The following is a 22,290-nucleotide window of genomic DNA, read 5'->3' on the forward strand; positions in this document are numbered from 1 at the left end:
GAGGGAACACAAGCAGGGGGAGGGGGAGAGGGAGAAGCAGGCTTCCCGCCAAGCAGGGAGCCCGATGCGGGGCTCGACCCCAGGACCCCGAGATCATGACCTGAGCCGAAGGCGGACGCCCAGCGACTGAGCCACCCAGGCGCCCTTTTAGCTACTCTTCTATTAGCACCATCAAGGACTTTCAAAGTCTTCAATCAGTCATAAGCAATACCTTCTAAAGCACTGTAAAAGACCATGAAATCCCTTGACAAAAATTCAACTTTTTTCTCTGATTAAGTACGAAAGACTCAGTTTGCATCCAGTATGAATTAATGAAAAACAAACCATAAACTATGAAATTTCAGGTTGAAATTATGAAAATACTGAAATTTAAAATTAAAGCTATCTTTGGTTAACAATATATGACGTGGGAAGATTTCAAAAGTTCCTAGATCTTTTGAAATGTTGGGGATCATCAAAATGTCTTTAGTCCCCATCTTGTGATCCTAATATAACATAGAGCATGCATTTGCAACAGAGGCAAAAGCTGGCTCTTAAAGAACAACAAAAATCTCACTTTTTTTTTTTTTTTAAAGATTTATTTATTTTGAGAGAGAGAGCATGCAAGCGGGAGGTGGGTGGGCAGAAAGATTGGGAGAGAGAGTCTTAAGCAGACTCCACACTGAGTGTGGAGCCAATGCAGGGCTCAATCTCATGACCCTGAGATCACGATCTGAGCCAAAACCAAGAGTCAGATGCTTAACTGACTGTGCCACCCAGGTGCCCCCAAATCTTACTCTCTTTATGTATAAAGCACATACATGCATACAATACATACAGATGTACAGGATATTTGTGATATTAAAATTTCATGAGGTGGGGAAGTAGGAAAAATAGGCTAAAAAAGTTCCTGACAGCAGGGCTACAATGAAAAATAAAAAAAAAAAAGGTTGTGAACACAAGTATAGATTATCCCCCAGATGAAGTCACAAATATACACCCCTATTGGATTTTTGGTTTGGGCCAAGGACAAAACAAAGAGAAGCCTTTTGGTCCAATGAAATAAAAAAGGAGAATATAAAAAAAGCTCTAGGGGCACCTGGGTGGCTCAGTTGTTAAGCGTCTGCCTTCGGCTCAGGTCATGATCCCAGGGTCCTGGGATCGAGCCCCGCATCAGGCTCCCTGCTTCGTGGGAAGCCTGCTTCTCCTTCTCCCACTCCCCCTGCTTGTGTTCCCTCTCTCGCTGTGTCTCTTTCTGTGTCAAATAAATAAATAAAATCTTTAAAAAAAAAAAAGAAAAAGAAAGAAAAAAAGCTCTAGGCTGAGTTTGTAGAACCTGAATTTGAAAGCAGGAAGGAATGTCAGGTCATTTACTTCAGGCCTCTTATTTCAAAGTAGGGACCCACGGCCCAGGGAGGGTAAGTGGTAGTTGTGGTCTCAGAACAAAACTCTAGGTCTCCAGCCTCACCCTGTGCTCTTGTCAGTGTTCTCCTGCACTTTTGTCTGTTCTAACAACTCCTTTCGTTCACATCCATATATATAGATGTATTCTATAAGGAACCCACTGAAAAGGCAGAAACTAAAGTTAGAGGTGAAAAATCAAACATAAGTGGCAAAAAACACAATTATTCTCCCAAAGAGAAAAGACAAAGTATAGGTATTAAGGTAAATACACAAAAAAATCTAGACCTAATGAATGTTAGCCCAAGACAGATAACTGCATCAGGACAGCTGTAATCATTAGGATGTGGAGTGTCTGATCTGAGTATAAACATTTCTTAATAGCCACTGCTCAAGGGTTTCTTTAGGTAATCTGTCCAGCAATAATTGGTTGGCACAAAATATTTTTCTACTATTATTTTTTAATCTAGAAAAGGAAATGTACTTCTTATATACATAGGTTCTTCTCACTTCCTAACTCCAATTGTATGGAATTGATAAAGGGAAATGCCAAAAAGTAGAGAAAGTAGGCATCAATTTTCTAAGGCACAGGAAGAGAATCAGGTGGTTATATAAAGCTGTTTGGAACAAATGACGGTAGTTAACAAGAACAGTAAATATCATTTCTTTAACTATGCTATAAAAGTGGGTTTATGATCCAGTATAAAACTCCAGCCTGGAAGACACTACAGCCTTTTGCCAACAGAGCCTGAGTATAGCCGTGTTGGCTTGTGTGCTTTTTTTTTTTTTTTTTAAGATTTTATTTATTTGCCAGAGAGAGAGAGCGCGCACAAGCAGAGGGAGTGGCAGACAGAGGGAAAAGCAGGCTCCCTGCTGAGCAGGGAGCCAGTTATGGGACTCGATCCCAGGACCCTGGGATCATGATCTGAGCCGAAGGCAGCCCCAGCTTGTGTGCCTTTTTTATGGTCCTATCTTCTCCTTCCTATTGGCTTTGTCCCAGATATAAGTGTGCTTGATAAATCCAGTTCTTACTGATTAACAGAGACCATTCCTTTCCATAGGGGTCAGTCATGGAGAAAGATTAAAAAAAAAGGCAACACGGCCTACTTCTCCCTTGGCCAGTTTTATCAGTCAGAATGAGGACTGATACTTATGTGCATGTAAGATGGTCTTGACAGAGAGAGGACACCACTGAGCCACTACGACCACCTTCTAGTATACATTTCCTGCCAATGTACAATTGGAAAGTATTTATAGTTACTATGTGGTACCTCAGTTTTACAGTTTGTAGAACAATGTATTCAATAAGCTGTGGAAATCCTATAATGTTTAACTAATTGTAAATAGTTTTTTCAGTCACTTTTCTGATGATATCAAAACTTTCCAGGAACTATAACTGGCAATAAACAGAAACCCAATAAATACATTTTGAAGTGATGATAGCAAGAGATTTAGAAAGTAGGACTGGGTAACAGCTTTGAGGATAAAATGATTGTTTTAGCACTGATCCTACAACAAAGAACATGAAGTCATATGCATTCTGATGTTGAACTTCATACTGGATACAAACCTGGTTGCATAGAGAGAAGTGCCATCGCCTCGCATTACAGTACAAATTAAGGAGGGGTCACCATTCCCAGAAAGATCCACTATAGCTGTTCCTTTTCTACAAGTACAAAAAAGGTAACTCTGAAGAAACAGAATAAATTAAGACCTTTAAAAGGACAGTATCTATAACATTATCTTTGGCAAACCAGAAGTTACTTTTTATTACATAAGTAACAGTAAGCAGTACCACCAACAACGAAGAAAAACACGAAGGAATCTAACCATGAATCTATTAAGAGTGGGTAGGTATGATGTAATTGATATTTGGTTATCCTGTCTTTCTAAACTCTGTAGCTCTGGATAAGGTACTTAGGTAAGTCTTTAACATTCACAGTTGAAAAATGAGATTTCAACCGCAGTTTAACCATGAAACATCATATTCTTCTAATCAAATTATAGCATTCAATATTGGGCTAATTTTTAACATGCCAAAAAATACTCTTGAGTAATAAACCATGGAATTTTGTTACTGTCTTCCCTGTCTTTCAAAAATTAGAATCTGTATATGGCAATCTAAGAATTTGCCTTAGGGACATTACTGAGGATGTTATGAACCACATTCTCCATGTCTTCCTCATAAAGATGATGAGAGAAAGTACTCTTTGGTAGTATAAAAACTGGCACTTCTAAGCAACTGGTTTGCTTCTATATTACAGATGCCTGGGCTCCTATGACTGGTACTATTTTGTTTGGCTGACAGGAAGCTCAAAGCTAAATTAGAAATCTAGCTTAAGTAAGGGAACAGCATCCCAATATACGACATGCCATTATCATTCCTGATTCCGTATTAGTTTTTCTGCCCCTGCTTCCTGTTTTCTTCATTTTATTCTTTCAAAAGTTTGTATTATACTTATTTACATAAGGCCCCTTAAATCCATTTTGAACAGGATACGGTTTTTTAAAAAGGCAGGGCTGAGTAAGAAGATGCGAGTTTCTTTCCTTTTTCCAGTTCTATCGTTATCAGCTTGTGTGACAGCAGGCCGGTCTTTTGTACTTTCTGTGCTTCAGTTTCTGCACTGTGAAGAGCAGATATTTCTTCCAGCCTTACCAGGATTTTCTCATGGCAGAATACTATATGTAGAAAAGTACTCTGAACAGCAAAAAGCACTACAAAAAATGCCAGGAAGGCTGCACACCACATTCTGTTGTCCTGAGAAACGACACCAATACCAATTTTTTCAAGGAAGAAATAACTTCACTAAAGAATAGTAACCCAACCGTACACTGTTTTCTGCAGGAGTCCTTTACTGTCCAGCAACTTTAAGACTTCTTGAGATTTTTCACGATAAAATGATTCTCCGGAGTATTCATCAAAGTGTACTCCTAGACGCTAAAAGGGTTCAAAAACAAAGTTACAAGACAAGATAGGATACTCTACAGTCTGTCACACAGATGGGGAAAATAAGAATTATATCAAGTCACTCTTCTGCATCAAACCTTCTAATAACTCCTCCCACACCAGTCAAGTCCTCACAATAGCACTGTGTTGTCCAATACGGCAGTTGCTTGGCCCACGTGGCTATTCAAATTAAATAAAACTGAAAATTTAGTCTCTTAGGAACACTACTCACGCTTCAAGTGCTCAACAGCCACCCAAGGCTAGTGGCGACCATGCTGGACAGCACATCACAGAACAGGTCTATCACAGCAAGAAGCCGAACTGGACAGCCCTGGAGACAATGTCCCACATCATGCCCCACCCTACAACCTCTTCAAGCTCCTCTCCTTCTGCTTTTCGTCCCGCTTCCTTACTCCAGCTGCGTGGATTTCTTTGACAAAACTCTTTTCATTCCACCCACAGACAACATACTCCGTCTCCCCTCCCCTGCTTCATTTTTCTCCACAGCATCATTACCCCCTAACAGACGGTATATGTTCTTCTTGAATTCCCATTGTCTTTAATTTGGTTAATTCGCTCTCTGCCTCCATGCTGGACTGTAAAGTCCATGACAGAAGGACTTATATTTTCTTTATTCACTGTTGTATTTTTCCCACCCCCTAAAATGGTTATTAAATGAACAAATTTATATGTATCACATACAAGCCTAAGGAAGTGAAAGGGGAAAAAAAAGATTAAGAAAAAGTGACGGAATGAACAGAAGAGAGAAAAGGGAAGCCAGACTGAAACAAAGACCAGAATGCCACCTGATATTTGCCTGTGAAGTTCACAGGATTTTTTTGAAGCTCTAACTTCCAGCCCAAAGAATAGTATTTGAGTCCTAATTTTCAACTGAATGACAAATCTAGTTTTAAAACACGAGCTTCAGAAGGACGTTCACGTGGCGCCTGGCTGGCTGTCAGTAGAGCATATGGCTCTTGATCTCAGGGTTGTGTGTTCAAGCCCCACGTTGGGGGTGGAGCCTATTTAAAAAAAAAGAAGCGGAAGAGCACGGGACTCTTGATCTTGGGGTTTTGAGCTTAAGCCCCACGTTGGGTGTAGAGATTACTTAAAAAAAAAAAAAAAAAAAGAAGCAACTTCACTACTCGGTAGTATCGTCAAGAGCTGCACCCATCACAGGAGAGCAGGAGAGTAGGTGGGCACCTTGTAAATCCGCATGTATTCTTCTATGCTGAGGTCCCGAAATTTCTGCCACAGTGCAAGGGCTTGCGTGTCACCCAGTTCCAATCGCTGGAAGAACTCATGTGCTGATTTTGCTATATTTTTATCATCTGCTGCTTCTTTATTAACTTGTACATAAACCTAAGAGCACAACAGTACATTAAATGAAGTACATTAGTCACTGTTACCTTCAATGGAAGAAAACAAAACACAGTCATGAGAATTTTCATTTAAAGATTAGCCAACCACCCTTATCAGAGTGTAACCTTTTTTTTTTTTCTTTTGCCATAGGCCTTTACTGAACCCGAGAGACCCCTTCTCAAAATAAATGCATAAAGTAAAATACATATGCTTATAAAGGAAATAATACATTGAAATAGTTATCCAATTACTTTTTTAAAGTGTGATGAAGTACTGGAAGAAAATGCTAAATTTCTGATAGAGGTTAGGGAAAATAAAATGTGTAATTTTTTTCTTCCCTTCCAAGTTCACAGACTCTTAGGTTAAGAATGCCTGGGTTAGATTAAGCTAGCATTTTTTTTTTTTTAATAAAAAGGCAAATTATTATTGCTGCAACTTCTCTGAGAAAAGGTCAAAGAAAGTAGAATGGTTTAATCTGGCTAAGACAAGGCCAAAGACTGATCCGGCAGTTGATTTAAGAAAGATTTTTATTTATTTATTTATTTTAAAGATTTTATTTATTTATTTGACAGAGAGAGACATGGCGGGAGAGGGAACACAAGCAGGGGGAGTGGGAGAGGGAGAAGCAGGCTTCCCGTGGAGCAGGGAGCCTGATGCGGGGCTCAGTCCCAGGACCCTGGGATCATGACCTGAGCTGAAGGCAGACGCTTAACGACTGAGCCACCGAAGCGCCCCTAAGAAAGATTTTTAAAACTGTTCTCTAAATCTGCAGAAAACTAGTAAAATAGGTGATCTAGGAAGACCTTTGGATGGCTGGCTTACTTACACTCCCACTTAGGCTCCTGAGAACTGTGTGGACCACTTACTTCTGGGGTGTTTTTGCATCATCTGTCTTGGCTAACAGGAATGGAGTTAGACTGCTTATTAAGGGCTCTTCCATTTCTATCTGTGTTCACAATTTCATTAATAGTATTCCAGTCTCCAAAATGCAAGGTTAATAAATGATATTGTAACATATACTTTGCACCTCAAGTAGTTCTGAAGTTACGCATATAGACAATAAAGATTTTACTTCTAGGGGCGCCTGGGTGGCTTGGTCGGCTAGGGGTCCAACTCTTGATTTTGACTCAGGTATTGGTCTCAGGGTTGTGAGATGGAGCCCTGTGTCAGGCTCTGCGCTGGGTGTGGAGCCTGCTTAAGATCATCTCTCTCCCTCCCTTTCCCTCTCAAAAAAAAAGAAAAAAAAAGATTTTATTTCACTTACAGGATGAAACATGAATGATAAATTTACTCCCCTCATATTTTTTCCAGAAAGCTATGAAGGTAGCATAAAAGTAATAAAAATTGGCAAATAAATTACCAAAGAAATATGAGGCATCTAAACTGTTATAGTAATAACATCAAAATATCAATGGCAGATAAAGTGATCTTACTGCTGGAGAGTACACTGGGACAATCGTAATGTGGCTCATCCCCACTAGATACTACCAACAAAAGGAACAGGGCATTAAACATCTATGTCAAGGTCAAAATCTTACCTTTCATAGATGGCTTGTGTTAATTAGTGGAATGGCAGAATTAAATGAATAAATATTCCCCCCAAAAGTTAAAGCTACCTAATTTTATTTTTCCTCTTTAAAGCACATTGTGCAGAAAAGAGTTAATATAGCAGACCTGAGACTGCTATCCTTAAAATCTGTTCGCAAGGTTAACCCTTGGCTGGCATCTGGGAACTTGGATTTGGGAAATGTTCCCACCAACCTGATAGGAGTAGGTCACTGTGCTTAAACTATGAAAACAATATAGTTTATGCTAAATACTTGCTTTCCTTCTGGGAGTTTGGCATTTTGGAACGCGCTAAGCAGAGGGTGCCTACATGATCAAACTCCAATAGAAACTTTGGCATGGAGCATCTGATGAGTTCCCCCGGCAGACAACATTTCATGCATACTGTCCCAGTTTGTTGCAGGAGGACCTGCGTGTACCCTTTGTGACTCCACTAGGAACACACTCTTGGATGCTTGGACCTGGTTTCCAACAGACTTCACCACATGTGCCTTTCCCTTTACTGATGTTGCTTTGCATCCTTTTGCTGTAATAAACCACAGCTGTGAGTACAACTATACATGGAGTCCTGTGAGTCCTCTTAATGAGTTACCAAACTTGGCGGTGGTCTTCGGAGACCAGACACACATATCAAAGAAAATTAATTTCCATGTGTTCCTATGAAATAAGTCCAGAATAAGTTAGAAACAGAAGATGATGATTTTGGTAAGGTGTAGGAAAACAGAGAGAGTCACTGTAAGATAGTAAACTGCAGACCTCTTGACTTTTGAATGACCTATTTATCCACTGACAACTGCTCAAACAGTCCAGCCTATAGGAATAAAGGCATACATGGGTCTCTAAATGATTTGTGGTTCAAAATCTCTCTCACACACCCACCCACCCACCCACCCATCACACACTCATGTCCACACACCATTTATAAGTAAACATACACAAAATATCCTTATTTTCAGAAAAGGCTTTTTTTTTTTTTTAAATTTAGGACTCTAAGCTCAGATAGGCAACATTTAAAAATCTAATATGCATGTGAACTACTGATAAGAGTATTTTTAGAAAAAACTTCACCAGAATCTTTTCCCTTTCTTAAAACTTAAAATAGAAATAATTAAAACAAAATAAACAAAACCAAACCCTTACTAATACTTGAAGAATCTTGGCATTTCAGCAATTTGTAGTTATAAACCAAACATTACTGAAAATCAACTGACACTATCAAGCAGAACAATAGAAGAGCCTTAATTAGCACTTAACAATCTGCCTGTAAATGCACAAGAGAAAACTATAATTATTAACATTCATCACCATTTTAGAAAAGAAATGCATTTTCCTTCACAAAATAAATACTATGTGCTTCTGAAATTATACAGTTTTAAATTTAGTTACCACAAATGTTTTATGCTTAGAAAGTATGCATTTTGAAGACAGCTTCCTTTTGAGGCTAGATCTAGACACAAAAGGAATAAAAAGGAAATTTTAAGTTTGGATTTAATAGTAAGAATGTGGCTTAAGCAAAATGTTCTGGATGGACGTATTTTTTCTTTTAGTTACCAGAATGCAAAAGTGAGCTTACTTCCATTACGGAATAAACTAAATGTTTAAGACTTTAAAGGCGGGCGCCTGGGTGGCTCAGTTGGTTAAGTGACTGCCTTCAGCTCAGGTCATGATCCTGGAGTCCCGGGATCGAGTCCCGCATCAGGCTCCCTGCTTGGCAGGGAGTCTGCTTCTCCCTCTGACCCTCCTCCCTCTCATGCTCTCTGTCTCTCATTCTCTCTCTCTCTCAAATAAATAAATAAAATCTTAAAAAAAAAAAAAGACTTTAAAGGCATATTAACCTATTCACTATTTCTAAATACTGGTATTCCCAAAAAGCTCATGACATTTTATTTCTAATTTAACTGATTAAGATAATTACAGTCAGCTCTAGAGATCATCTGTCCATATGTAAAGAAGTAAGTGCAAAAATAAAAATAGTATATAATGCCCTCTTTCTCTTAATCTCTTAAATTTGATTCTAGAATACCATTAGCAACATAGACACAGTTTAATTCTTTGGTACAGGGCTCTAACCCCAAACCTGGTTATTTTTGTCTTAAAACAGAGAATAACTGCTAAGAATGGCTAGCATTACTTAGATACTAAAGACATGGTTAACTGTATATTTGTCTTCTATCTTAAAATGCATTAAATTTTGATCTCATGTTTTAGAAAAAACATAATGAATGCATGATTGTAATTCAAACAAACAAGCTCATCGTTAGTTTAATATTGTTTCTTGATCAGAAATTTCTTATAGAACTGCTGGTTGAGATGAATTTCTAATGTTAAACTAAATATTAAAGAAATTCAAACAAATTAATATAGTTATAATTTAAAAGATCAATATATTGGTTAACAATAAAATCAGAACTTCCTAGATAAAAAAAATAGAAATGATTATCAAGTTTCTCCTCATCAGTATATCATTACCACATATAATTAGCATTTTACTGTCTATTCATCTTCTTTCAATATTTGGAATCTATTTTTATTCTATGTTTATAATAATATCCATGATATCTTATCCCTTTATTCAAGGGTGATAATGATTAACTTCTCGTATATATTTATTAGATAATACTACAGTGTTATACACTTCTCGTGCTGAAAAAAAGCTTTTTGCACATTTCAATGGGTTTGATAATTCCTGAGCTATTAACATGTACTCTGGCCTTGCGCAGTATTCCCATCCTTGTTCTAAGAACGCTCAGAGGACAATGGACATTGTAGTAACCCTCAGAAGTATAGGGTTTAGGTAGAAAGGCTAGTGACTTTGGGGAAGATGGTCAAGAGCAATGTAAAGCAGAAAAGCTGCTAAGAGAGAGGAAAGGAGAATTGCTTAGATTGAGGAGGGGATGGGGAAACATTCCCAGGAAAAACAAAAGCTGGGTAGTCGCTGGGGTGGTAGTGGGCCCTCTGAGGGAAATGGTTTGCGGTATCCCTACATAGGGAGACTGATTTCTAGGCCTATGGAACTGGGCCACAGAAAGATCTCCCACATGAACTTGGTCATACAAGCAGAGTTATATGCCTCCAGGTCATTATGTAGCCTTGGATACTGGGCACATCAGTCAAGACCAATGTGGACGAAGTCAAGGAAAGGCCTCCATGCCCATCCATTAGAGCCTGGGCAACTCTGTGTGATTTGGGAGATGAGAAATCCTTAACAATGACTTAAGTTGACTCTTAAAACCACTCTCAAAAGTATGGCTGGGTTCAGATTTAATTAGGCTTATAATTTAAGAGCTATTTCTTGCATATGAGTATTATAATGAGTAAAATACACACCAACTGTAACAGTCACTTTCTCTGAAGAAAAGTAACATGACCTAACCAAGTCTTGAATTCAAGTCTTTATAAAATAAAAATTTCTAACCGCATAAATAATCCCATATAGGTCTAGAATTGATTTAGTCTTGAATTATTTTAAGTTTGAGAAATTTTTTTGAGAATCTGAAGCTAGGAAAAACATGGTCTCTTGAGGAATAGATACTATTCCACATTTAAAAAAAACGAGAGCAAGTAAATATTGTCATTCATGAATTTGGTGTTTTGATCTTGCCCTATTTTCTACTCACTTTTTTTTTTTGCTACAGATATAGGGAAACTCAGGGTCAAACTTCTAATATACTGCTACCTAGTAATATATTATCCTCTGACTTTCTATGTCTTTTTATTAAATGCCCATCACTATAATTACCTCAAATCATTTTAGAAAGGAGAAGGGTAAAAATAATAAATGCTTTTGGGGTCATTATGAACTTAAGAGAAAATTTATACTATTGTGTTAATATATCATGTTACCTTTATAAATGTCAGTGTTAGGGTACAGTGCTAATGCATACTTTATTGACATAATATTTATCTCTATGAGAGGCTGCTCATATTTTAGAGGCACTTCTATGGTTATCAAAATTCATATTAATAAGCAACATGCAATGAGTCAAGTTCGAAAACCTTCTGTAGCAAAAAAGGGGGGGGGGGCTGGATTATACATCCTTAAAACAGTGTTAGATGTTATTAAGGTCCATTCAAGTATTTTTTTTTCCCCTTTTTTTGAGAGAGAGAGAGGGAGGGAAAGGGAGAATCTTAAGCAGGCTCCATGCCCAGCACAGAGCCTGATGTGGGGCTAGATCTCACAACCCAGAGATCATGACCTGAGCTGAAATCAAGAGTCGGATGCTTAACTGACTGAGCCACCCAGGTGCCCCGAAGTTCATTTAAGTAGTAACCTAGGAAAAACCCTGAGAAATTACTTTTAAAAATTATCATTAAAACAGGTAAAAAAGTAAATGATGACATCCATATACTCAGGATTTAGATTTAACATTTGTTAACTTTTTACCATAAGAAATTACTTTTTGAAAGTGGAAAAGCTTTTTGATACATGTTCCAAAGCTTATTATATATGTTTTCCTTGAACCAATACTGTGAATTCTAAACAGCAAATATATTAAGTTACTTAACTTATTAGCCAATTCAGGGAGGACAGACTACTATAAAACCACTTTCTCCGTTTCATGACAACAAAACAGAACAACTAAATAAAAGGTTTTACATGTTGACCAACAGAAGTCCCAAGCCCACACACAATACAGCCAGACATCATGGGAAAAGAATGACTATAGGTGCACAGAAAACCAGTAACTAAGCAAAGCAAAAAATGGAATGCTGTAGAGAAATGACTGTAGGTGTTAAATATTTTCATCACAGAAAAGAAATACTAAAACTATCCTATGATTTCTATATACAGAAACGGAGAAACGGAAACTGGTGGATACGGACTGTGGTACCATTCAGAGGGAGGCAGGCCACAAACTGCTACTGGATGGCCGGAGCCAAATTCAACAGATACACTGGAAGGTTGAAACTGCGACAAGTAAACTACCAACTGCGTTCCTGGTACAGCAATTTGAGGATGAAAAAAAGGGAAATGTTATGCAAGTGATTACAACCAATGTAAACGAAGGGCCAGAAAGGCATTCTAAAATGCCAGTGGAGGGCAGGGCAGTGTGTACTGCTGGTGCTGGAACCCTGGGTCTGGCCCTTGGGTTCTTCGTCAGTACACTACATGATGAAGTTAGATTCTGGGAATGGTCACTAGTGTATCCTACAATCGTTAGTTCTTCCCTGGGGCTATACAACAGGTTTTATATCGTATAACTTCATGATTACAGCTTGAAGTCTGGAATTGTGATGCCTTTGGCTTTGGTTTTTTTCCACATTCCTTTGGCTATTCGGGGTCTTTTGTGGTTCCACACAAATTTTAGGATTGTTTGTTCCAGTTCTGTGAAAAAAAAGTTGATGGTACTTTGATAGGGATTGTGTACACCGAACGTGTAGGTTGCTCCAGGTAGCATAGACATTTTAACAATATTTGTTCTTCCAATCCACGAGCATGGAACGTTTTTCCATTTCTTTGTGTCTTCCTCAATTTCTTTCATGAGTATTCTATAGTTTTCTGAGTACAGATCCTTTGCCTCTTTGGTTAGATTTATTCCTAGCTATCTAATGGTTTTGGGTGTAATTGTAAATGGGATCAACTTCTTAATTTCTCTTTCTTCTGTCTCATTGTCGATATAGAAATGCAACTGATTTCTGTGCACTGATTTTATATCCTGCCACATTACTGAATTCCTGTATGAGTTCTAGCAGTTTTGGGGTGGAGTCTTCTGGGTTTTCCAGATAAAGTATCATGTCACCTGCAAAAAGTGAGAGTTTCACTTCTTCTTTGCCGATTTGGATGCCTTTTATTTCCTTTTGTTGTCTGATTGCTGAGGCTAGGATTTCTAGTACTCTGTTGAACAGGAGGGGTGAGAGTAGACATCCCTGCTGTGTTCCTGACCTTAGGGGAAAAGCTCTTAGTTTTTCCCCACTGAGGATGATATTTGCTGTGGGTTTTTCATAGATGGCTTTTATGATATTGAGGTATGTACCCTCCATCCCTACACTGTGAAGAGTTTAAATGGAAGACAGAGAAAGGGACAAGAAGACCTGTAAGATCAAATTCATTCAAAATTTAACCACAAGGCATGCTGTTTGGGGTTGGCAATAAAAGATTAGGAAAACATGGTCCTTCCTCTCAAAAAGCTTACAACTAAGTAAAATTTGACAAGGGAAAAACCAGGGATCCAATCAAAGTACAAAAGGAACAGGCTTAAAATCATTTATTAATACGTGCCTAAAGCTCAAAAAAAAAAAAATTCCTCATTTATGGTACACGTTTTTGTTGAAAGTAATCCACAATGACAACTATAATTTTAAAATGAAAACTAGGTCTGCAAAAATTAGCACAAAGATAAAATAACCTGGAGGCTGCCACTTTAGGCTCTGCATTTTTTTTCTGTCCTGCAAAGGAAGGAGGAAGCGAGCCAGTTAGCAACCTAATAGATTTCTGTCTTTTATTTTGAACAGTAAGTTGGGTGTATTTGACTTGCTCTCTTTTGTTTATAAATGCTGCTTCCCTATGAACCTTTTAGGCAAAAGAACACTTATGAAGGCAATGCCACTGTTCCTTGAGGTTTCAGTTATTCATAGAAGTACCCTGCCCTTGTTCCTTCCTTACATGCATCAATCAATTAACAACCTCTATATATAACCTCTATCTATATAGATGTATAATCTCCCACTTTTTGAGTCTCAAAAGCCTGGAGATTTGTAGTACACTGAATAGAAACATACATTTAAGTTTCTATGGAGTTTGAGAACAGACTTTACTAAAATATTTAAAATATTACGAGCAACAAAGACTTGCTATTTTCAGGATTAAATAAAACCTTTGAGGTGGGGTGGGAGAAAGAGGAAAATAGGAACTCTCATATGAAGTTGTACAATAAATTCTTAAAAATGTTCCCCTAATGATATAAGCTCTCCGAGCAGGTATTTGTACTTTCTGTGGCATGGGTAGACGCTGTGGGCCCAGAGCTGAAGAAAGGTTCACTAAGCTTGTGGTAAAAAAATACTTGCCATTATTCCAAGTTTTAAAAAATTATACAATAAAAATTCCAGGCACTAAGGTGGCATGCTTTACTTACAGCCATGAAGAATTATTAATTTAGAAACTCTTGCCTATCAATAAAACTCAATGGAAAAAAGAAAAAAAAAATCTTTTGGTTAATATTCTAAATCAAAATGTACTGGACTCGGGAGGAAATTACAAACCCTTAAAGGTCTTTAAGAATTGCCAAGTGATTTTTGTTAAATTTAACTACAAAGCCGCAGGAGAAAAATCACTTATCAAAAAGGAAAATGATGAAGCGTTCTTGATAGCGTTGGCTAGAGAAGTAAAACATTATTTTGCTAAGTGCTCGTCCTCACACACAGGTGTAACAGCTTTGGTCTATCCCCGGTATGGCACCTACACAGCTGGTACTGTATCGGGGTTTCTTCTTGTGAGGCCCAGAGGCCCAAAAACAGCAGAGAACTAGGATGATGAAAAGGAAACACATCCCAGGGCACCTGGGTGGCTCAGTCATTAAGCGTCTGCCTTCGGCTCGGGTCATGATCCCAGAGTCCTGGGATCGAGCCCCGCATTGGGCTCCCTGCTCGGCGGGAGGCCTGCTTCTCCTTCTCCCACTCCCCCTGCTTGTGTTCCCTCTATCGCTGTCTCTCTGTCAAATAAATAAATAAAATCTAAAAAAAAAAAAAAAAAAAAAAAAAAAGGAAACACATCCCTGGAGATTAAGTGGACAAGAAGACCTTTACTAATGAACTCCAGGAAAAACTGAGGACAGAGAATCAAAGTACCCAAGGACTTAATGAGGCAGAAAAGGAAGGCGTTCACACTGGGCAAAAGCCAGGAAAAGGAGCCAAAAGATAGAAATGAAAAAAAAGCACACACAAATTCAGAGAAACACATGTACTTCCCCCACAGTAAAACAAGAGGAAAAAAGTACATACTCATGTTTTTCAAGTCTAAATGAATTATAGTTATTGCCATAGACGGCTGCAGTTACATAGCAACTGACAAAAAAATTAGAGAAATTTCTGTATTGAATCTGTTATCTCATGTGTTTATTCTAAGACAACTCTATACCTAGAGAAATACTGTCCCAAATCAACTAAAACAGAAATAAAAGAAACACTTGGATATGAAAACAAAAAGAACTCCCTAGTAAACTAAAAGCAACATTTTCAATTTTTTTGGTTCCTCGTTTTAAGGAATATTTTTTAAAACCTCTGGGATTAAAAATTAATCCAAGCTGCATAGTACTCTGAAAAAAAATAAGTTGAAGCATTTTCTACTATTGTTTCTTGCCAACTTACTTCAAAGAGATGCTGTAAAGGATTGGACTGAAGTTTTTCTTCATAGCCAAAGAGTTGGAAGCCAGTTCCCAGAAGACCTACCACAATAATCCGTAAATTAAAAAATTACAAAATGGAACAGTAGAGAACAGTCATGGCAAGGAACAGGTATAGTTGTATCAAACGATCAAGTTCTCATAATTATGTGTCCTGAGAGCACTGCAAACACATGCTATCATCTTCGGCTACCCCATAAACTCACGTAAGTTAAATTCAATGTACTGAATCACAAATTCACTATATTGAACAGATCACTGCAACTAACTTCACAGACACCAATAGATTATGAACTCATAAAAAGCAGCGTCTAGGACTAACTTGTCTTTGTACTAACAGTGCCTAACACTTCCCTAGCAGGTATAATAAAACAAGCATAACAAAACAGCTATCCTGGGGAAGGACAGCATGATGCTAGAAACTGGATGCTTAAAATTTGTGAAAAACTGATGGGAAGTGATTTCAGAACCTTGTTTTTAAACTTGTAGGTGTTAAAATAAAACAAAGGTAGAAATTGGCTTGGTGTTATAATATTAGCTCTTAAACCAATGACTGAAGGAAAACAATAAAAGATATAAAAGATAAAACTCAAAACATACCTGATTACCTCTCCCATTCAAGGTGACCAATCAACAAAATTCTTTTTTGTCTGGCTATATATATATACATATATATATATTTTTAGAAGATTTTTTGACAGAGAGACAGCGAGAGAGGGAACACAAGCAGGGGGAGTGGGAGAGGGAGAAGCAGGCTTCCCGCTGAGCAGGGAGCCCGATGCGGGGCTCAATCCCAAGACGCTGGGATCATGACCTGAGCCGAAGGCAGACGCTTAATGCCTGAGCCACCCAGGCGCCCCTATCTGGCCATATATTTGTCTTTTATTTGTCAATGATTTTTTTTTTGTCTTGATGATAAGTTCAGCATTCAGGGTTAGTGTTAATTTGAACCTTATTTTTTTTTTTTTAATACTAATTGAGGTAATAGACTGAATACTTAAATTCTTAAGATATTTTGGCTAAAAGATGATCACAGTTTTAGTTTGAAAGGATATATGCAGCCTGGGGTCAAGAGCAATAAAGGGTGGTTTAGTTATTTTAAAAACCAATCTGTTTCTACGACTGTATCAATTACTAAGCTTCAGATCTAAATTGTCAGGGGGCCTTGCTGACGAATATTTTTCTACAGAGGTTCAGCAGAAAGTGGGATGCTACTGAACATGAAGATATAAAATATTTTGGCGCTTTAGACAGAAGGATGACTGAAAAATGTTACCAGCCCTATTCACTTTAAGCAAAAGCAAATGTGATTATGATTCAGGGTCTTGGGAGCAGGATGTGGAAAGATGCCCAGAGTGTCTAAAGAATGGAAATAGGAAAAGTAAAGGCCAATCTCCATTTAACATTCAACCTAATATATTTTCAAAACTAATTTTGTGCTCAGAAACTATTTGCCAACTTTCCATAGGAGATAGGTGAAACAGCCCAAATTAAAACTCTTCAACAATGATGGTTATAATGGAAATGGTGACAGATCATTAACCATACCAATCCTTTAGAGAAACATTGCAGTAATAAAGTCCTGTAGCTAAAATTAAAGAATACCATAATCACCATATTTGCAAATGCCTGTGAAATGCATAAAGCAGTTAAACTAATGTAAAATGGATGCCACCTATTAAATCTGACTGTTGAGCCTCGAGCCTAAACCTCTGACTACCAGCTGTTGTGAACTGCAGGTGGATCCTTAAAATGCAAGGCATATTTTCTGATTCCCCCACAATGAATACTAATGGCACTGATAATTGGCTCAAGTTCTACCCTTTTAAGAGTCTAAAAGAGATTTTTATTAACTGAAATGAAAGAGAAGGTCATGATAAATCTGTCGTTTGGAAATTTTGATTTCATTTCACTGGATATGATAGAACATAATAGTATCAGTGAACTTTAGAACTGGCAGTGCATGCTGTACTTTATAGAAGCTTTAAAATATTATCTAGCCTTTCTTTTGGATCAGTACTATAAAATAACTTCCCAGGACAGATTCATTCATCACTCTTAGTGCTTCTTATGTGCCAAGCACTATGGACACAAAAATAATGAAGACACAGTCCATGCCTTTTATCACCTAGCAGGGGAGAGAAGCACACAAATAAGAACAGACTACAGTGAGCAAATTTGAGTAGAGCTGGATACTAGGAACATTGTGATGGGAGATGGAGGCAAGGGTCTATCTGTGGGACACTGGGGCTGGATCTTAAAACACACACAGTAGTTGCCAGAGGTTTTTAAGGGCTTGCATTTCACATGCTACCAGTACTTCACTACCATAGCAACTTTATTTTATCTTGCCCTTCCTTGATTACTGGTGTTATTATGAGCAAGGAATGGTTCCGAGTAAACTCATGACATTAGAGGTAATTTATGGCATTTAACTGTTTGGGTCTTACTCCTTTCTTCCTCTCTTTTCTTTTTGACCCCCTGCCACTGTACAATTTAAGAAGGAGCCAAGTATTCCACTTTCTTTTTCCTCCATGCCACTGGCTCAGGGTGTAACAGATAACCCTCCATGTATGATGGCCCAGGGAGGCTGGACTTCATTTGTTCTAAAACTGGCAGGGCTGCAGTTAAGAAGGGTATATATAGCTAGACTTACTGTTTCCTGGTACATTCACTTCTGCATTTGACAAATGTAAGCTACTTTCCTTTAATAAAACCACAAAAACCTGTATTTTTCAGGTATTGCTCTGAATGTGTGAAGTTTTCTCCCTCAAACTTATTTGTGTGGTGAGAATTATTCTAACAAATAGAATACAAGCTTTATGCAAAGAGCCATTAGGAAAAAAAAAGGTAGGAGGCACTAACTCTATCCATTGGATTCTGCCTATAATCTGTCATGATCAAGTAACATAATATTAAAAGCAATTCAACTTAACAGTGAAATGAAAGATCAAATCTCAGACTTACTTACCAAACTGCATGCCCCAATCTCCAAGATAATTTATTCTGGTTACTTGATGTCCTAAAGCTTCTTTGAGATTTGCTATAAAATTTCCTAGTAATCAACAAAATATACCGTTTCTCATTCTTGTTATCCATTTTGGCATAAGAACCATGTGCTTCTCTATTATCAAAGCATAACACAGAAAATTTTTTTTGACAAAATTTACCAACTCCATTTTTTTTTTTTAAAGATTTTATTTATTTATTTGAGACAGAGAGAATGAGAGACAGAGAGCATGAGAGGGAGGAGGGTCAGAGGGAGAAGCAGACTCCCCACCGAGCAGGGAGCCCGATGCAGGACTCGATCCCGGGACTCCAGGATCATGACCTGAGCCGAAGGCAGTCGCTTAACCAACTGAGCCACCCAGGCGCCCCTCCATTTTTTTTTTTTACTAAAATATTCATTATGGTGTTTTCATCTACGTTATGGAAAGGGAGTAGAGAATTATTTTGGGGGCAGTTAGTTATTCCAAAGAATCTCACAATTTTCGTAAGAACAGATTTTTCAGCAACATCAATGGGAGTTGGGAACACATGTTAGAATAACTGCAATTCCAAAGACAGAAAATAATAGAATCTCAGTAATTAACAAGAAATATGGGTATGCCCTAAAGAGCCTGAGCCATACTGTTTTTTTTTTTTCTCAATAGCTCATTCTTCCTTCTTTCAATCACTGAAGTCCATCTCCTCATGCCTGCTCCCTAAGAGCACACGGTAGTCCAAGAACTTCATCTTCCTATACTGCTGACACTGGTTTGACACTCAACATCTACTCCACTCTCCTAGTGTGCCCTCACCCGCTGCAGAGACTGGAAGCCTAAAAATTACATTTCCCAGAACCTTCTGCAGTTACGGTTTCAGAAGTCATTTATGTTTGGGCATTCAGATACACTTTGCATGAGACTTAGAAGGCCGAAATGAGGTTAAAGGGGATCTACTTCTATTTTTTTCTGACAAGCACAGCTGTGGAGGCTTTTTTTTTTTTTTTTTTTTTTTGGTGGCATCACTGAGAGAGAGCACAGTGTCCTGTCATATGACCTCCAAGGGAACTGAAAGGGTATGGGGCTGCCTCTTTTCCTAATATGAATTCTAGAAGGCATCACAGGACTAAGGGCAGCTTCCTGTGACAGCGGTAGCACGGTTGCCACTGGAAGGCACCACAGAAAAGGCAGAAGCTCCCTTGATGACCAAGCTCTATGGTATGATTTTGGGAGTCACTTACGTTACTTAATCCAAAACTTCTTCAGCACTTTCAACAACTCTGCAAACTATTCAATATCCTGTAATAAATCTTTGCCTGCTTTTGCAAGAGCGGATTTAGTATTCTGCAAATAATCCTTCACCAATATGCATATCTGACTTAAATTACTGCAGCTACTCTTCCAGCTTCCCTACTTCTAGACTTTCCCAGTCTACATAGTTCCAACAGCAACCTTCTTCAGCTGCTACTCAGACTGTATTCTTATTTTTAATTAGCACCTTATTATCTTGCAAACCAACCAAATGACAAACCTAGGCTTTTGGAATGATTTTGGAAAAGTTACTTTTGGTATATGAGTTTCCATAGACCACAGTTAACAGTGTCTACCAAATAGGGTTGTTGTGAAATTAATTGAGCTAATACATGAAAACATTGAACACAGTAAATGAATTCTCAATATTATCTCTTCCTGGTTCAAAATTTTCCTTAACAACTTTCAAACAACTTTATTATGCTCTGGCATCATTTACTCACTCCTACGGTTTTGACCTGAGGAGGTAGCTTTTCATATACAGTATATTTTTTATATTCTTTTTAAAATCAAGTCCTGTCATTTCCTCTCTTAAAATGCCCCGCGAGATCTTTCCAACAATGACAGGTGACTCCAATATAATAATGATCTATGCCACAAATTTCGGGTTGCTCCAATTCTTAAAAGTATTCAAATGACAGGTTACATAATTCTCCTTCAAGCATGCAATAGACAGATTTGCATACCAGAAGACAGAATGGATGAGATAAACTTCAAAGTCTCTTCCAATTCTAACTGCAGGTTTTAAATTGGGCTACTGCATAATGTCGTTTTAAACAAATGAAAATCTTAGCATATACATATACACTGAAGCATTACAACTATCAAGTACAATAGCAATCTTTCTTAGAACAGTCTTATTTCAATTTCCAGTCTTGAATGCTCCAGTTAGTACTCAAATGATTGAGATTGAGCTTTTTTTTAACTGAGATACAATTAATATACAATACCATTTCTTTTTTAAACCAAAGTATATGAACAAAAAAACCTGGGGGGATTATTATCATTCCCAAATAACTATTTTCATTTTTGCATCTTTCAGAACTTTTCCATATGCATACATATTTTTAAAAAGTTAAAATTATTAACAAACCTAACAGTTAAAATCGGTTTCTGAGTTAATCTTTTTGTTTTGAAACAAATTTCTTTTTTTACTTCTAAGACAATTTTTCCCATTTTATGTAATATTTAATTAGCATCAAGCTCATATAAATTTGAACTTTGTTTTTTGTCTTACTGTTATTTAAGCATTAAACCATTAGAATGCATTATAAAATACTGCCCCAAAGTCATATTTAGTATTTTCTGTGAAGCTAATGACACTTACCTATGATGGTAGAACGCAAATGTCCAACGTGAAATTTTTTGGCAACGTTAGGTGAACTGCAAATAATTGCAAAAGTTTATTTCTATTCTAAGAACAAGAGTTCTAAAATCAACTAGGTCATGCCTCTACAGTTTAACACAGTTGGGAATTAAGGTCTTTGGTAATTTAGGGCACAGATAAATGAAAAATTAGAAAATTTAGAGCAAAGATAAATTAGAACTCAGAAAGAATCATCCTTAGTGAAATTGATCCTGTCACTCATGTGGTAGTACCATACACAGAAATGGCACGCTTAGGAAGCAGATACATTTAAGGATTGATAAAAAGGATGAAGAAATTCAGAGATACTGTTTTGACACAAAAACAGTGCAGATTATTGGGAATTAAATTTCGTGTACCAGTTGTAAACCCTTTATCCTCTTAAAAATTACTGACCCCAAAGAAATTTTGTTTATATGGGTATTATCTCTCAAAAGTTGTAATCAATAATTTAACAATAGCAAATGTTTCTAGAGGACTACATTACCTGACAGGCACAGTTTCATGCACTTTACATGCATTAACCCATTTAATACTCGTAAGAGTTGTGAGCTAAGATACTCTTTATCTCTTACTTTACAGATGAGGGAATTGAGGCAACAAGGAAAAAGGATAATGAAGCAAATGTGGCAATATCTTGACGACTCTTGAATCTGGGTAAGAAGGATATGGGACTTAATTATACTGTTGTGTTTTGTGTATGTTTGAAAATTTCACAAGTTTCTCAATATTAAAAAAAAAATTAACTTGAACACAGTTGGATAAAGTGGTAAAATGAGAGCTTAATTTTGATCTGTTTCTAAAATCTTATATAAAGGGTATTACAATTTAAATACTTGATTCTACATTAATATGTGCACAATTGTGAAATTATGACACTACAAGAATGTTCATTTAATTATTATTTAGAAAGAAAGCAAATGTCCTTCCATAGGTTAAAAAATAAGGAATCTTCCACTTCCCACCAAGACAGATTAACAAGGATTGGATTTACCCTTCTGCCTTAAAGAACCATAAAACCAGAAAAATATATGA

The 22,290-nt window shown here is 37.4% G+C and overlaps 1 protein-coding gene across 4 annotated transcripts in view; it reads right to left on the reverse strand.

The window, feature by feature from the left end:
* Nucleotides 1–22,290, reverse strand: part of RARS2 (arginyl-tRNA synthetase 2, mitochondrial) — a 59,380-nt gene that overhangs the window by 7,550 nt on the left and 29,540 nt on the right. For 3 of the 4 annotated variants that reach the window (XM_034991334.1, XM_034991332.1, XM_034991331.1), the window contains exons 6-11: nt 21,217–21,272; nt 18,566–18,649; nt 15,560–15,636; nt 5,531–5,689; nt 4,212–4,318; nt 2,951–3,046 (exon numbers count right to left, since the gene is read on the reverse strand). In XM_034991334.1, the coding sequence (XP_034847225.1) occupies nt 2,951–3,046; nt 4,212–4,318; nt 5,531–5,689; nt 15,560–15,636; nt 18,566–18,649; nt 21,217–21,272 (579 nt within the window). The remainder of the gene's footprint in view (nt 1–2,950; nt 3,047–4,211; nt 4,319–5,530; nt 5,690–15,559; nt 15,637–18,565; nt 18,650–21,216; nt 21,273–22,290) is intronic. The other variant, XM_034991335.1, reaches the window with a different exon arrangement.

The sequence above is a fragment of the Mirounga leonina genome, unplaced genomic scaffold (genome assembly GCF_011800145.1).
Source record: "Mirounga leonina isolate KUSES-001 unplaced genomic scaffold, KU_Mleo_1.0 Mir_53, whole genome shotgun sequence".
Lineage (NCBI taxonomy): Eukaryota > Metazoa > Chordata > Mammalia > Carnivora > Phocidae > Mirounga > Mirounga leonina.